This window comes from Anarrhichthys ocellatus, unplaced genomic scaffold, assembly GCF_004355925.1.
Source record: "Anarrhichthys ocellatus isolate YVR2014 unplaced genomic scaffold, GSC_Weel_1.0 scaffold64, whole genome shotgun sequence".
In the NCBI taxonomy this organism is placed as follows: Eukaryota; Metazoa; Chordata; class Actinopteri; order Perciformes; family Anarhichadidae; genus Anarrhichthys; species Anarrhichthys ocellatus.
In genome coordinates this window covers 610,315-628,373 of record NW_022280094.1, presented here as the reverse complement: position 1 = coordinate 628,373, position 18,059 = coordinate 610,315, and the positions used below count along the sequence as shown (strand labels likewise).

Genomic DNA, 18,059 nt, shown 5'->3' with positions numbered 1-18,059 from the left:
TATGCGATATAAGAGATGCGATATAAGATATGCGATATAAGATATGCAGCGCATCTGCACTGGGTTGGCTTGGCGCTCTCTGAGCTGCTCTATAATGGCTGTTTGCTTTTGTAAATAAAATGGGAGAAATGGATCATCAACAATATTCAAATATTCTCTGATGTCCTTCAGGTGGAAGACACTGTAGCTTAGTTTGGTTAAAATGTGCTTTCATAAAATAGACAATGCCACATATTGTTTTCACATATGTCCGGTACATACAGCACTGTCTTTTACATTAACCCTTTCAGTCCTGTGATCTCCTTCTTCCATTTATGTGCCTCTTAAAAGTGTCTTATTGGCATTGGATGTTTTGCATATTTTCTTTAAACAATACATATCTTATTAGGATTCTAAGGGTGCAAACATGGTAGCTTTTAACAGAACAGTAACCGCTACAGGAAGTAATTTGCTTCAATCACTGAACTTATCCGCCGTATTTTTTGGACAGGCATCAACATGCCAGGCCTTTAATTCTTGCTCAGCAAACATGGGAAATGCTTTCGAATTGTTTATTTAAACCATCATGAATATTTCCTGTAAAAGAATGAGGCATTGAAAAACATATCAGTTGTGAATCATTTGTTTACGACGCTCTTATTATGGCAGCCTGCATGTCCATACAACGCCTCCCTTTCACCTCTTAAAGCCCACCTGCAACAAGCTTATGTGGCACACCGAAAAGGATAAGGAGTGACAACTGTACATGTAAAGGTGGGAACACTTTTAATGAAGTATTGTAGAAACTCTGTCTATCTATCTGTTGGTGTTATTGGTGGAAACATACCGTCTCACACACAATAAATTACAACTTATAAGTGCAACAAAAACACTTTACCTAAGGAAGTGTTACTCAGGCCTCAAGTCAAACCATGTCATTGATATTCTGACTTCTTATAGGTCAGGACTGAACACCTACAATGTGAATATTTCACTAAAACATCACAATCAATCCATCCCAGCAAAGTATTTAAATAACTCTTTACAGCTTCTTTCCCCATTAACTTTGGCTATTATCCTACATAATAACTACACTTTGATGTTACACATGTTGCTTGGATGTGAGGAGGGTTTACAATCAAGCATGGCGGCTCATTTTACTCATGGGGACCAGTACATGATATTTGTCATGATCTTGGTTTTGGTTTAGTTTGTTTCCTGTTTTATCCTGTTTGTTTCACTTCTTGTCTTTGTGGTCTTCCCTCCTGTTTTTCTGTGCAGCACCTGTGTTTGTCAAGTAAGTAAGTCAGTTAAAAATGTATTTATAAAGTGCTTTTCACAGACAAAAGTCACAAAGTGCTTAAGGTCTCGTCCTGTTCCCTAGTTAAGTTTCTATATTATTGTCATTTCGGTATTCACTGTATTATTTTGTGTTACTTACTCTTCTCAGCTCACTTCACTTCCTGCCTTTGTTTTTTCCCACCACTGTGATGATCTGCCCCGCCCCTGATTGATCCAACTTGTGTCTAATCACCTACACCTCCCAGTGTATTTGAACCCTGTGTTCCACTGTCTGTGTCCCAGTTTGTCCCACGTTGCAGCAAGTTTCCTAGTGTTCAGTTTCCTGTTTCTTTTCCTTAACCTCATCCCTGCCTGCCTGTTTGCATGTACTGACTGCCTTCCTGTGTACCGATCCTGATCCGATAAGTAAAGGATGTTTTATCTGCATCCTATCCTGCTGCCTGGGTCGTGCTTTTGAGTCCTGTTTATTCCTGTGTTTCCACGAGGCGTAACAATATTGTTATGTTGATTGACAGTAGGAAAGAATTGCATCGTGTGAAAGCATCATGGAGGCAGACTTGTAAGGGTTAACTACTATTCGATTTAGTACTTCAAACCCAGTTGTTTATGTACTCTAGGTTGCCTTTGTAACATGTCTCTCGACGACTTCTGATGGAAAATGGCTTTACTGCCACATTTGCAGTAATGTTCATTAATGTGCACTGTCCTTGTTAAATAAATAAAGCTATGGGGCTTACTTTTACACAACGCTCTATCATCTTAACAAGATCTTAGGTATTTGCTGTGACTTAAAACCGGAGCAACATTTCCCACCTCTGTGTCTTCTGACTCTACAATGCTATAAGGGATTAATACATAATGCAATGTCATGCATCTGATGCATTTTGCATATCAAACTCCATGACTCCACACTTTCACCAGAAGGTTCACTCCTCTGTGACACCAACCATCTGTCCGGCTCAAGTGTCCTTGAGAACGGCCGTGATCGTGCATCCACAGAGGGCTAAAAGTTTAGACAGAGAACAAATACATTTTGCTGCAGGGTTTAGTATTATGATGCCAAACACACAGAATGCAATTTCTAGGACAAACATGTTTAAATCATAAATTGTTTAGGTGACAGAATTAGCCAGCTAATGATGACTTGGGGCTGCTTTTATCAAGAAGTACAATATTTGTGTTATTATTCTCACAAAAGGTAACAAGATCAACCAGAGGCCACTGTAGCTGATCTCTGTTTGCATACGTAGCATTATTTATCAAAGCAGGCCGAGGCCTGAACCAATATTGTAGAACTTTGTTGAGCAGGGCTGTACCAAATGTCTTTTTTTATGAAATTCTCTATTGAGGTTTTTGAATGAAGCATCAAATGTATGTATTATATTGTATGATGTCATCACCCTTAAAACAATACTTTTGGTTCTTGTGGGTATATAAATGTAATGTTTGGTGCTGTTAATACAGGAGCTGCCTTCCTTTGTGACTAGCAAGCGGGAGAGTGAACGTTTTTTAACAACGGATAAAAGGTTGGTTTTGAAAGGCGAAATGCCAACAAATATTTATTGAATCAGAAAATGTACATCTATCTTTTTTTAAACAAATGTAGACTTTTTGACTTTACAATGCTCACATTGGATATGTTTGGATTACACAAATAGGAAACAATCCTATGCAGCACATATGCAACGTAAAAAAAATAACATCCGTTGGTTGTGAAAATGTTTAAGTGGTGTTCTTTGAGGTACTGTTATGCTAACCTTCAGGTTGCATGACATCAACAAATGGCACTTAATACAAGAAGGCAGCAGACCCCTTACCCATTATCCAGCTAAATCACTGTATTAGTCATGAATCCTCTTCTCTAAATATACATTTTCCAAGTGGGACCGTGAAGCAATGTGCACATCCGAATGATTTCTGTAACGTCCTACGATCTGTATTTGAACCACTTTACCTAAAAACAGAAAATACTTTCAAACTTTCATTAATGCTCTAAATCAGTTCTCAGTGCCCCGAAATAACACCAACTCTGTGGATAAGTTGAACTGATGACGGATATTTATCAAGTTTAATGTTCCTTTTGTCCCCAGGTGACCACAGTTTAAGTGTGATAATGCATTAATAATGGATTATTTGCCCTTAGTCTATTGTTTTTCTTCCATCTGGACACTTTGTTGTGCATTACTGTATCCCCATGTTTCTATATTGTTGATTATACACAATGTAACCTCTGACATCTCCATTTGTTCAGAATGTTTTTTTGATATTATTTTGTTGCTTTCATGACATGATATTACTGCAGTGACTTCAACCAACCTCTTTAATGGTCCAGAAGTATTTGCCGGCCAGGTCTTTGGGTGAAGCGCAGGTCTCCAGGTCGTCCTCTCTGGTGAGTCTGCGAAGCCAGACCAGCTCGCAGTTACAGTGCAGGGGGTTCCCACCGAAACTCAACACCAGCGCTGTGAGAGGAGAGCCCTTCATCTTCGCGTACACCGGGATCCGCAGGAACAGCGGGTCTGGAGGAATCTTCTTCAGCTTGTTGGATGTCATGTCCAGTCTGGTGATGGAGACGGAGACACAGGGAGAGGGATCAGACTAGAACTTTGATTTCGTTTTGAGACATGTAGTGGACAGTGAAGGGAAACTGGTGAATTGTTTCATCAATCACAACACCTTTTTTTTGTTAAAGATTGCTTGCCAGCATGCTTAGGTCAGAGAAAATAGAGGATATCAAATCTGCTAAGTAAATCGGCCTAACCGTTTAATCCGTTTTGAATATATTTAATAGGTTTAACTCTCAACCATTGTAACCAACAACATGTATGGCTAAAGGACAACAAACCAAGATGGGAGGAAAAGCAGGTAGATTATGTACATACTGTACAATTATGGCTAAATGACAACATGAAAATGTACCATTATGAATTATTAAGAATTATTATTATTATTATAATTATTATTATGATTATTATTACCATTATTAAGAAGATTTTAATAAAATATTTTGAAAAGAGATTTGGGGATTTAGACTTATAGTGCTTGATTTATGTTTTCAATACAAAATTGAGCTGAAAAGGAGGTGAACATATGGACCCAGCCTGCCTGTTAATCAGTCGAAGAGCTAAAGCTCCTGTTGAAGACAATAAGGTCATGTCCTCATTCTTTATTCTGGAAAGTAGAAGTAGAAACCTTGAAAGTAGTTTACGTGCCACATGTTGCACGGATATTACACATGATGGATGTTGAATGCAGATTATAATACACATAATATACTTTGACTGTTGAGTCATTTGTCTCTGGGGATGAATGTGGATTGAAACCTTTTAAAGACTAAAGCCAGGTGTTAGTGAGGTTCAGTGGGTTTTTTGTCAAGTCTGAAAGGGGCTTTAGATTGGAGTTGAGGAATCATAAGAATCGACTTAAGGTGTATGAATCTAAAACTGAAGCAAGCCTCGCTTTTCTTTTTTTTTTTAAAGAAAACATCTCAAAACCTTCAGAAAAGAAAAATCCTTTAGTCCATCTCCTTCTAACTGCAGCTGATGTTGAATTGCAGTCATATGAATGTAGATCAATTCAATAATTTCTTGACTTCTCATTTACACATTCTTTTTCAACACCACACTGACAGCACCTTTTAAAAGGCTTGTTCTTTACCAGCTCTGTTCACATGCATAAAGTGGGAATATGAGTGACTGTGTGGTTTAAAGCAAAGAGCCCATTTGTGTCACAGTTCAGCTCCACACCCTCCTTACTCTTCTTGTCAGTCACTCCCTCCTCATCAGTCTAAACTCCCTTCACCTGTTCACTCACCTGCCTCTGATCAGTAATCAAGCCCCTATATAGACTCCTGCCTCCCAGACACATTTGCCAGATTGTTCTTCGGTTCTATGCCAGACTCTCCAGCACGCTCCACGGATTGATCGCCTGTTACCGACCCTGCCTGCCCCTGTTCTACCCGCCTTGCCTGACTCCCGGTAAACCCACCCGCCTTCTGATCCTGACTCTGATTAAACTCTGCCTGCTGTATCTGGAGGTTTGCAATAAAGCCAAAGATCCCTGGAATCTGGTGTGTTGCATTTGGGTCCATATACAACTTGTTACAATTTGGGTCTGAATCATCCCTGCATGCAAACTTATTCCACACTGAACAGATTGCAGTATTATGTAAGTATCTTCCTGCTGTCAGACATGGACAGCCTTATTATTTCATCGTCACACAGATCACAAATGGAATCATCATTTTAGAAATAACCTAATATTCAGTGATGGCTCTTTTTCAATCCATTTTTTTTTGCTGAGAGTTGAGTTACCATAATGGGAAAAGTCTGCTGCAGCGTATCAAATGTACATTAACTGAAGTGTGATTCAAAAATGATTATGATGTTGGGAAGGCGAGCAACGGCAGAACAAGTTTGATTGGTATTTGATTCTCAGCTCACAGAAGTAATCATGTGGCTCCAGGACGTGGTGATGAAAAATCACCTTTAACCACAACTATATTGATAATGAACAACAAACCGACATATAAAAACTAGCGTCGCCTCACTTCACCTTTTTCTAGGCTAAACTTGGTCACACGGCAAAGACTTAAGCCAACGGCCAACTAGCACGTATGTTCTGAGCTGTGTAAGAGCAAATAACTCAGTCCGTATTCGTCATCCAGAAGGGGAAACCTTCAGACTTCAGACAGCAGATATACAAGTCGTTGTTATGATACCTCCATGAAACAAAGCAGCGTTCGCCGACCACTTTCACACCAGTCTCGCTCACCACTTAGCTTTATTCCGGATGTTGCTGTGAAAGTACCTTTGTACTGGAGCTCCTTCTGTATGTGCCCTCTTGACTTTACTTGTTTGCTTTCCTGATTTTTATTCTTGGCCATTTATTTGCTCAATTGGCCAAAAAGCCGCCAGCAAGTGCAGACTAGTGCCAACGGTGAAGGACACATTCTAGAGCTGCAGAGGTTCGCCCACGGCCCAACATTGGCCAACAGTGTGAAAGGGCCTTGAGAGTTATTCTGCCCTCAAGTGGCCGCCAAGATAACCACAATGGCACTTTAAATGTCACTTTAAGGACAATTTCAAAATAAAGACCAAAGAACTCTTCATGCAGAAGGAAAAATCGACTGTAGAAGAAGCACAGATCTGTATATCAGCAGAAAATATACCCCAATGCCTGGACATCATGTAATTACAGCAAAATATTTCTCTTCTACTCAATATGCACAATCAGCAGTTCAATCAAAGATGTTTGCACCCTTCTAAAGGTATTCTGACCGACAAGTAGAAAATATTGAATTGCATTAAAAGAAGAGTGGGCGAATTGGGCTCACACTTAAAGTCAATAACGGTGGATAAATATTCCACGGCTGCATTTGTTTGTCATTAGGCCACTGCACCCTCTCTGGGAATTGAAAAGTAATTTTGCTGGCCAACATATTGGTGCAGACGACTGGTCATAATGTGGTCGATTAAAACATTTACTGTTGTCAGCAACAAACACGGAAAAGTCTTTTTTCCCCCCCACCCCCCCCCCCCCCCCCCCCCCCCCCCCCCCCCCCAAAGTCCCTCCAGAAATATTCGACAACAGCAATGACTTTACAGGAAGTTAATACATGTTGAGAGCAGCGAGCATGCTGCACTTTACACATTTCAATTATGTTATTTCATGGGCAGCAGCCTTGTGCTGTGTGTGTGTGTGTGTGTGTAATGCTCACCTGTGCATACAGACAAATTGTGAGTAACGCAGCTGGGCCATAAGTTTTGTGTCTCGAGGGCAGAAATAACCCATTAGAGCCGTTTTAATAAATGCATGACTGTTTATCAAGAACCTGGCTAGTTTTCCTCTTTGCATATCAAAGACTGCTGGCCGTCAGGACGCAAATTGATTACTATTAATTGGGTTGAAATGTTGTTTTGTGCCAGGAGTGCCAAATTACTCAGACCACACATGCATCCATGTATAATAGGAACAAGCTTTACTTGTAGAAACACAAAATGCCAGACAGAGCTTTGCAGGGCAGAGGCCAGGGACGATAAAATACAGAAGTGAAAAATATATAACAAACTGTGCTTCACACCTCCTTTATTCAGGGAGGTGTCACAGGTTAAACCATGGCTGCTGGCCACGTCGATGACCTTCGACCACTTCATATGCTGTAATATGTTCCTCTCGGCACATGTCCTGTCTTTAAGGTGGACCAGGAGAGATCTTAAGGTGTTTTAAATGGTGTTGGTGGTATTAACTCTTTGTGAAAGGCCAGCCACATGGGAGCTGCTTCTGGTGGTCCCTATTAGGTTGGCAGTGTCCATTTTTGTCTCATACTGGGTACACCTGAAAAACCAAGGAAGGTTATGAGAACACTAGTGGACCTATAATACCTTCTAAATAGTTTTGTCCTTGGAAAAAAAGGATTAATATGAATTGGTTTGTATGAGGTTTTTTTTTTTTTTTTTTTTTTTGTTTTTGTCATGAGTTTCTAATCTGAGTTTAAAAATATTTTTTAGGTAAGATGTCAAATGTCTGTCTCCATCCTGGTTGAGGTTGGTAGAATGTGGAAACCGGCAAGTCAACATCATCATCCTTAGGGCCAGTAATTGTCCCTGACAAAGTCTGATATGGTGTAGTGTACACCCTTATAAGAATCATCAAAATGTAATGGATATTAGAGAAAATTGAAGAAGTAATAGATCAGCAATGGAAATGCCATTGCACGCCAAGTCTGCATTTTTGTTTGTCAAGTTTGTAGAAATACGTCATCTGATAGAAATTGTTAGATGCAGAAACTTTGCAGAGTGAGTCAGATGCGATGCTGTCCTCTAGTTTTATATGAAGAATGGTTTAAGTTTCGAAAATAATATCAGCACTTTAGCACTCTTAGTTTTTTCAATCTGTGTAATGTGGTTCCTTATTTTCAGTCCTGATTTCTGCAGTTTGAAACGAGACTGAGACTAGATAGACAAAGTGCATTCTCATCTGTGTATCTGAGATATTACCTTCAGATATGCCAGCAATGTGTCTGTTTCCTTGTGAATTTGTGCAACAACTCAGAAATCCCCATTCTGTCTGGAAGTCGGTGAAGGCTGCAACATCTACCATCGATGTGCCCTCGGGCAAGACGCCGAGCCCTCCGGCTGCTCCAGTCGAGCTGCAGTGCAGCCTTGGTCTTACTGGGCATCTCCCAGCTGAGTGAGCGCGCAGCGAGCTGCTGCTGTACAGGAGTTTGCCTGCAAAGTGAACTGAGCCTCGAAAGATCAACTTCCATTAAAGTGAGCCCTGACATGGAGGGATTTACTCTGTGATGCCGGCTCGGTTGTATCCTGCCTAAAGCTCTCGTCTTCTGTTTAATTGCTTTAAGAATCGGTGAAATGAAAACGCAGCTCACCACTGGCACCAATACAGTTGAACAAAACACAATTCGAAATGGTTTATTTTGATTCTGGTGCTTCAGTGAAAACAAAAATTCCCTTTAGGGAGATGTACTCCCAGAAGACAGATGCACTGAAGTCCTTTGATCAGTCTTTTATTCTGGATCATTCAAATATTTTTGTCCCTGGAACATTTAAAGTTCATGTGCGGAATCGTTTGCAGCTTTCTGAATATTCTTCCAGTAATAGTTATAGACATTTATTGTGCAACTGAATACTTGTTTCTTTATATATCTCTTCCACGGCTCCTGGGGTTTTGGTGTCTTTCTCAAGCACATTTAGCTGGTTTCCACCACCTCATAATATGTTTTAGAATAACACAATCAGTATGTATGTATGTATGTATGTATGTATGTATGTATGGGAGTTTCTGAAAATGCTGTTATAATGGAATAGGGCTGATGTGAAGTGTTGTCATAAACCCATTGCTCAGATTTGGGGGATTTTCATACTTTAAAGGGATGGTTTCTTTGTTTCGAAGTGGGGTTGTATGAGGTACTTTTTCAACGTCAGTTTATTACCTGCAGTAGATGGAGTTTGGAGAAACGGACTTGATTAGCAGCAATTGTTCACTTTAAATAGAATAATTCCACCGCTTTACCTTGCCAACATAGTGATTGGGAGCTGAACCGGTATGTATGTGTGCGCGCTCTTAAAGCCGCCAGACTCCTTTCACTTTGTCATTTTACCTTTCAGAACACGGGAGTTGCTGGTCTATCGCTGCTTTCTTTGTCTGGTCACTTTGAAAAGAGCATAGATGGATATAACGGCTTTAGTTCCTGTCGTAAAGGGCTGTCTTTAGGTGGCTAGAATGTGTTTTGTTGGTAGACAATGTCCACAACAGTGCTTTGCTCCCACGATGGTACGACTGTCTGTTTCTCAAAACTGGGGGCGTGCTGACCCACCATCAATTGTTGGTAATATACTGACTATGGAGAAGTTACTCATATAACCCCACTTCAAAATATCCCTAACATCAATCAAAGCTGCAATGACTAATATTTGGCCACCAGGGGAACACAACTATAAATACCACCATATCAACACCTGTGCTAATCAGAGAACAGGTTCCTATTAAAACAACCTGATGAATGAAAGATTAAAAAAAGTCTCTTGAGCTGCTAAATGTTCCATTCTCTTCACCAGCTAGTCTCTCTGTCTGTTTGTTGCTGAGCAGCCAGTGTGCAGAGGGTGTATGAGCGCTTGTTTGATGAATGCGGTGTGGTGAAAGTGGCTGAGACTGCATCACACAGTATATGTGCTGTAAGACTATGAGTTAAAATAGGCTATGAACATCCATCAAGCTATCAGTATCAGCTATAGCTGTATGTTATAGAGCACCTCAGTGCAGTGCTGAATGGTTACTGCACCCAACTGGTGACATGGTCTTTTTTTCTCACGGCAGTCCGTGAAATAGTCCCGAAATGCAATCTGTTGGGTTCGTGGGCAGGGACACGAATTGTATGTATTTTTCGTGATGCACAGACAACCTTATATTGAAGATGACATTAAAAACTAAAGTTAGGTTGAGGCAACAAATCCACGGAACTAGGTTTAGGAAAACCACAACTCGCTGTCGAGCACCGCCACCAATAAACAGGGGTCTTTTTGGATATTAAAAACTACGTCACTTGCTCTGACTGTTGCTTAATGTGGATGCATTACATCTGTGTGTCTATCACAAATAAGCCTCCAAGTTGCCTTTCTATTGGCATTATTTACGTCCTGAGCGAAACAAACAAACAAAAAGAAAGATAATTTGGAAGTGTCATCACATGATCCTGACCTGGCCAGTTTGTGCAGGTTGGAGAAGATTCCCTCTGGGACGTTCTCGATGAGGTTATGGTCGAGGCTGAGGGTGTTGACGCTGACCAGCATGGAGATGGTGTCCCAGGAGATGTCCACCAGGTTATTGTAGCTCAAATCCAAGTCCTCCAGAGTCTCCAGGAAGTCCTGCATTAGGGGAGAAAGTGGGGAACATAATTAACCATTCATAATTTTACTCATATTGCAACATTGTCAACAACTTTAATTGCAGACAGCATCATTGCCACTTTTGAGGAAACATGGAAATTCTGGGCTTTAACAGCTTCTTAATGTCTTATCTAAAACAGAGGAGATAAGGAAGAATGAGGCAAAAATCGGAAGGACAGAAGTATGTAAAGTAATCGATGGGGATATGGTAAGAAAAAGGGGAGGATAAGAAGGAAGGATGTGAGGACAAATGAGAAAGAAGAGGATGCAGTGTTTAGAGAGAAAGAAAGGGATATGAGAAGAGACGGTTGACTGGATAGAGAAAAAAGGTAGTTAAGGAATAAAGAGGAAGAAATAAAGATAAATACAGAAGAAGGGACAACAGGGAATATCAGAGAAATGCAGAAATGGAGATCAATTACCCTGCTCAATGTTGTGCACTCAAAACATGTTTTCTTTAATTGCTTCCATACAATTCTCACAATCAGTGCAGCGTTGAAATACCACGAGTCGGCACACAAAACAATGAGCAAAAATACAAAGAGAGGAATAAAGAGCGAGGAAGGGGGGTTGGAGGAGAGCGATTACAGCCTGTTGATCAGCCAAAGTGGTGTTGTCGTGGCTGTAATTGCTCTCATAATTCACACAATCGGGACACTGTCTGAATGTCACAATGCCTCGGCTCTCATTACAATAATCGGTGCTTTATTGCTTTCTGAACAAAGAGAATCTCATTTCTTAATGACAAAATAAACTTTAAAGAGCTGTGAGGAGGAGTACAAAGAGCTCTGTGAGCAGAAAATATGTCCCAAATGGCCCAAAAACTGTTCATTTCAGAAAGAAAATGACTGAAAGTGACTTGTGTTAACATTCAGTTTCTGGGTGAACGGAGCATCTGGCTTCGTCACTGGGGACTGGAGTTCTCCTGCCAACAGTCCAACGACCAATGATTCAATACGTTGTTTGCTAGTGCCTTTAAAAATGATATATGTTTTATGAGTCATATCATGGGAATGTTTTCTGATCTGCCACCCATTTTGCTCAGGGCTGAGGTCTGGTTAAGATTGAGCAAATAAAACTACTTGAAGCTAAATCTGGAGATGCAGTTTTATTCAAAGTCAATTGAAAGACGTGGGTGTTAATCCAGCGACTGAAACTTTAAGTGGAGACGTGTCCAACGTTCCAACTGATATCTCAGCTCTCCCTGAAGCTCGTTGACTTCATTGATGTACAGTGAGAAGAGGGGGACAGTAGATCGAAACCGGCCGGTCTTCATGAACTGCTGACTGGCTGATCAGTCTCATATTTCTGTAAATGTGATCGGCAAACAGCTGCACAGACAGTAATGCCACACACACACTCAACATGTTGGTGGTGTGGAAGTTCTTCAGTGTGACTGAAGAAGACATACAACTCATAATGTGCAGGTCCAGCAATGTCAACATTTACTTTTAGTTTTGCACGGGACATGAACAGCATTCTCCTGGACGTCGGGCCCTTAGTTTGTTTGATCCATCCACCTCCACACGCATCGATATCTGACCAACATCATGGGAGTGAGACCGGGTTGTAGTGGCAGTGACAGCTGTGTAGTATTAATACTAGTTTTAGCAGAAGCATCTGTCGTGTCTTTCGCATTAAGAAAGCTAAACTGTTGGTCTCATGTAATTTTAAGAGCGGTAGTGTTCGTGAGCAGGGTTCAGGTGTAGTGTTCTATACCTGAAAGGCTCCCTCTGATATGCTGTGCAGCTGGTTGTTGGCCAGGATGAGGTGCCGCAGGTTCACCAGGCCCTGGAAGTGGGAGTCGTCTAGGGCGGTGAGGCGGTTGGCGTCCAGGTGGAGAGCGTGGAGGTCCTGGAGGTCAGCGAAGGCGTACGGCTTGATCTGACTGATGGTGTTTCTGCTCAGGGTCAGGTGGATCTGGATATACAGAGAAACGTGAGAAATGTCCATTAAACACTGGATCAACTTTGTCATTCTGGATCTCTGACTGTGAAGAAGTTGTCACTAAGTTTCCCACTTCTTTTTAAAACTCTATAAAATGATTCGATTCAATACAAGCAACAATTTAGTAAGATTTCACTTCCGTCAAACACTATACCATGTTTTACAGTGACACTCTTTCTGTCAGGGAGGTCAAAGGTCAGGGTTAGCAGAAGAGCTATTACCCTGTGATAGAGTTTCGATGTTTCACTTAAGAACGGTTCAGCAGGATGGACACTGGATGGATTAAACTGGCACTCAGGTTACAGGATGGCCTTTAAACACCCTGCCACCCTTCATTCATAATAATGTTAGTAATTAAAACGAGAGTACAGTGGGTCAGTTGAGATGTGGAATTACAGATAAAATAAGTCTAGGTTTCATTAATAAATACTAGTTTGATTAGAAAACACACTGCTGAGGTCGGGAGTTTGCAGGCTGTGGAATTCTTCCACTGCATGGAATACATAAATGCAGAAATACATTCAATTAACACCTGAGAAAAGGTCAATCAACACCCACACATTTCTAAACCTGTTTTGGAGAACCGTCGTGTCTCGCTCCCCGCCGTGTGATTAAAACCTCATTTCCCACGCTGCCCTGAGTGTGAGCAAACATCATCTGTGCTGCCGCGATCATACTGAAGAGGAAACCTATTTTGTCAAACACTGAAGGAAGTCTCCAGCTGCGTCGCTATTTGACGGTGGCATGACGATGCTGGTACTTTTCTTTTTGTGCTTGCTGCTGGCGGTGAAGCCCTTCCACCTCCGTTACATGATTACAGTGGGATTAATTGGTGAAATCCGTAAAACATCACGGATTTCACCTCAGTCAATATGTTGTATTGGAAGGAGCAGATGTTCCTACTAGTTTCTGCATTCAGTGTTGAATAAACATTAAAAGTGTGTTTACATGTTCCTGACAGCACTGACAGAAGTTTTCTTTCAATCAGAATGCTTGAAAAGTCAAATCAGGCCATCGCTCGTCATCTGTGGTGCTCAGTTCATTCTAGAAGTTATTTTGAACTCCACCGTTTTTGATGTACCCACTTCGCTCAGCCTACCTTGTGCCCTTTTAATTAAATTAGTGATAACCTACATATCTCAGAATGCCTTTTGAAAGTCCATACATAACCGATGTTTACCTTCTGCTTTCAAATGGGTTTTGATGTATTGCAGGTGGAGATAACAGCACATTTACTACAAGATTGCGACAGAAATTAATATATTTAGTTTCCTGATCTTGCCGCTTCAAAATAAAAGTTTTAAAATTACAAAATAACTGGGGACTTTTTTTGTGAAGAATATATCGGAAATAAAATGTGTTTATCCGCCATTTAACAGCCGCTCCTTTCACCACAAAATATATCTGGTCACTACCCGGTCAGGCAGTTTGCATTAAAATATCAAATGTGGACACTGCTGAGTTCTAATCGGGTACATCCGATTACAAAAGTGGATTCAAAAAGTACCATCCCGTTTGAGAACAATCAGCAATTTTAGCAGATATGTTCGCCTCATTATGGCTGCAGTTCTGCGACAGGATAGTCACTGATGATGGCCGTAACAGCAGGGGTTTGTCAAGGGTTGTCAGTAAGTTTAGTATGCAACACTGTTTTTGAGGAATTGTTTTTTTACATCAGGTGGAATGAGTTACTCTCTTGTCATGATATTTACCATTGTTGATTAGTTCAAACTGCCACTCCTGTAGCAGAGATAGAGGCCACCTGACCTGGAACTATCCAGGCCACTGCAAAACAGCCTTTGTGGCGAGAGCAGTGCTCAACGCTAACTTTTAAAAGCTCAAAATCAGCTTTTGTTTGCAGAAACTGAAAATATGCCATTTTTAAACCTTATATTTTAGCTAGTTGAGACACTCTGCAGCTGTAAGTCACCTTAATAATGAAAATGTAATATAAAAGACAAAATGAATAAATATATAGGATGCATCCGTTCCTACTTTTATACGTTAAAGAGTGTTTGTCACTGATGGCAACCAAGGGCCAAGAATAAGTTGCACATTTCTCTTATTGGGTGCCAGTGGCAACCTGGCAACCCTAAATGTCGGCCAGTACATGCATGTACTGGCTGATTCTGCACAGTCCCAACTTCCACTACAAGGCTTTTAGAGTTCTTTGTTTTGCACTATCAGCAGTGAAGAACTACAGTAAGGGTAAAGGGGAATGAAAGACGCCTTCTCCTGCAAGGTCAAACCTTTCTTTAGGTTTCTTTCAATATCTCTAAAGCATTGGGTTCAAGTTCAAGATTCATCCATGACTGACTGACTTTTCCTTTATCTTTACGACTGGCTCAGTGTAAATTATGTGTAGTTGAGAATGATGACTGTGAGTCATATACGTTAAAGCCTGAGTTCTGTAAGCAGCTCAGTTAAGTACCCATAACAGGTAAGGACGTCAGTCACATCATTTAGCTTTTATATAAATCTTGTCACTTGAAGCCAGATTTTATTTTTTAAATGTGCTTGTTGACTACAGTAGCTCCCTGGCAACCACAGGAAAAAAAACAGCGAAGGGAAACAAGAGTGCAGTTGGATCACATCCATATCAAACTGTTTGGCAGAAACTATGCTAATCAAAGTAAATTGCAAAGGCTTTCATGGAGGTGAGCTCTGACCAGACTGGACATGTTGGCGAAGTCGCGGTGCCTCAGCGTTGTGATGAAGTTGTCCATCAGCCTGAGCTCGGCCGTCTGGCGGTCGATATTGGGCGGGACGAAGAGGAGGCCCGTCTTGGCACACAGCACGGTGTAGGACGGCAGCAGGTTCTGGCAGGTGCACCGCTTCGGACACAGCATTGAGTAGCCGCCGGAGGGGAGGGAGGACAGGAGGACGAAGAGGAGGAGGAGGAGGAGGAGCGGGCGGACCAGCGAGGAGACGACGTCCATGGCTGCTCTCCTGCTGCAACACAGAGAGAGAAGAGACAGCAGACGTCAGTTCATGTAGCTCTCAAACTGGGTGTTCAACTCCCGCAGGGGACCGAAAATGACTTTTTTTTCTCACACTTTATTTTTTCGGACAGACAACACATACACAAAAACATAAATTTAAAAAAAAAAGGGATCTGTATTGCTCTGTCTCTTCAAAAACATGATAACTCCTGTGAAATATTCAGGTTGTGTTATCGTTGACATGTAAACATCGTCCATTACTCCCACTTCTCACGACATCGCTCCACTTGAGCTCTTATTCTATGAGTTAATAGTTCCATATCATACATTTCAGTCACAATTTTCAGCCATCCATCTGACTTTTAAATCAGACAATGCAATTCCTTGGCCAAATCAAAGGTACACCCCCCCCCCCCAGTAACACTGCTGTACATGAAGATAATTCCGCACAGTGACACGGCATGTGAGAGAACGGCTACAGAAAGACATTTTCTGTACTTTTTACAAACCTTTTTTTGCAGCTTATAACAACATAGGAATCCCTCCTTTAATGATTTCCCCGGACTTTTCAGACTTGAGGGGCCAAGAATTTTCTAGATAAGAAGTATTATATAATGCATGCTCCAGGAGAAAGGGGCAGGACGGAGAGGACCAGGGCAAGCAGGAGGGGAGGCAAAAGAGTTTGTTCGTGCAGCAGTTGGTGTTTTTTTTTCTGCTGAGTAAGATGTCCTGGGAAAGTGAAAGTAAACACTAGGCTACTTACATGATCAATTAAGCTCACTGCACTCATGATTACACCATTAGGAGTGACAGTAAAATACACCTCGGCATAATTATGTGCCTCACTTCATAAATTTTATAGATGTTTATGTGCATAAAAATGAGACTAAACTTTTCCAGCCAAGACGACAAAGGAATACATTTACATTGATATTGAGTTCTCTCCATTCAGTTTGTACATTCGGCTCAGCGGAGCCTTGAAAACTAAAACACACACAAGCAGAAGTCACATATTAAGGAATGCACGCCAACACACACACACACTCACACACACACACATTCATGCACGTGTGTGCAATCCAACATGCACACACTCTTTAAAAAGGTCCCTTGAGTCAGATGCTGAGTGACTGGAGGAAGGTCGATTGCAAATAACAGCAGAGGAAAAGAGACGCGTTCATTTATTTATGGTGCTGAAATATTCCAACTGTGCCTCAACTTGCAGAGCGGAATACAGAACAGGAAGTGTGCACATGTCCTCACAACGGGGTAGAGTGCAGGATACGGGCTAAATGTGAGGAAGTAATGGGAGAGATGTAATGGAATGAGATGAATTCAATGGAAATGATCGAGAGAATTCAAAACCCAACACTCAAATGTCAATGGGTAATTGGGGAGTGTGCCCATGATGGGGATGGGAGGACCAGTGGGCAACAATGAAGGACAACTGGAGTTCACAAATCTTCTCACATGACTATTTCAAGTTCAGTCAGGCTCAAGGTGAATAAGAAGTTTTGGTGGTGACCTCAGTGAGGTTACACAACCACCACTCATGTCACGGTTTAGGCTTTGCCCCCTGTGTCCTGTGTCTCTGTGTCTGAGTGTCTCCTGATGGCTTTCATTCACTTCACCTGTGCTCAATCACCTGCCCCTGGCTCTTTGCTCTGCCAACCCCACACTGCACTCATTCAACTCACCTGCCTGCAATCTACTCATCACCCCACACATATACACTCCCCTGCTTTCCCTGTTCCCCTGTGTGCTTCATGTTCTGGCCTTGCTCCTCCCCGTGTGCTCATCGTGTCTCCAGTGTTTATCCCTCGTGTTGTCTCTCTACGTTCCATGGTTTGTGACTTTGCCTTTTTTTGTGATTTTGCCTTTTTCCAATTTTTGCTCGCTCCCAGTTGGAGTTGTTTTGAGTTCCTGTTTTTGACTGCTTGGTGACCAGTAAATAACCTTGCATTCTACCTAACCTCATCTCCTGTGTCTGCGCTTGAGTCTCTGATCTGCCCCTCGGACATGACAACTCCTCAAAAATCACGACAAAGTCTGACTGTCTTGTCTTGACAGCCTTGAGCAAAACGATAACAAAAGACATGACTTCGACGACGTCGTGAAGAAGCGTAGGATCATGGGAGTTGTTTTCATTGTTAAACAATCGTGATTGCCGTTGAAAATCTGTGTGATGTGACTCAGGCAGAAATCATGTTCACAAAATAGGTAATGGAATAACGTTTTGTAGCCGAGGGTTAGGAGTTATAAAGGTAACGAATAATAACACGGAGGCTTCATAGTCTGAACCAAGACGGGAAGCTCTTTATTGCTCCCACGTTGTGAACGGCACCACATTTCAGCTTCACTCCTGCCTTTCTTACCTTTCACAATAAAAGCCCTAGACATATACACTGTATCATCGATTACCAGAGTGGACTGGAATCCCATTAGAGGCATCTCAAGAAAAATAATTATAGCGTGTATATATATATAT

General features: G+C 41.5%; 1 protein-coding gene across 2 annotated transcripts in view; it reads right to left on the bottom strand.

Moving 5' to 3' along the window:
- Nucleotides 1-18,059, bottom strand: part of LOC116397259 (leucine-rich repeat and fibronectin type III domain-containing protein 1-like protein) — a 339,526-nt gene that overhangs the window by 48,041 nt on the left and 273,426 nt on the right. Inside the window, exons 5-8 of one of the 2 annotated variants that reach the window (XM_031872518.1) lie at nucleotides 15,299-15,581; nucleotides 12,402-12,602; nucleotides 10,495-10,661; nucleotides 3,598-3,838 (exon numbers count right to left, since the gene is read on the bottom strand). In XM_031872518.1, coding sequence (XP_031728378.1) covers nucleotides 3,598-3,838; nucleotides 10,495-10,661; nucleotides 12,402-12,602; nucleotides 15,299-15,568 — 879 coding nt within the window. In that variant the 5' untranslated portion in view covers nucleotides 15,569-15,581. The remainder of the gene's footprint in view (nucleotides 1-3,597; nucleotides 3,839-10,494; nucleotides 10,662-12,401; nucleotides 12,603-15,298; nucleotides 15,582-18,059) is intronic. The other variant, XM_031872519.1, reaches the window with a different exon arrangement.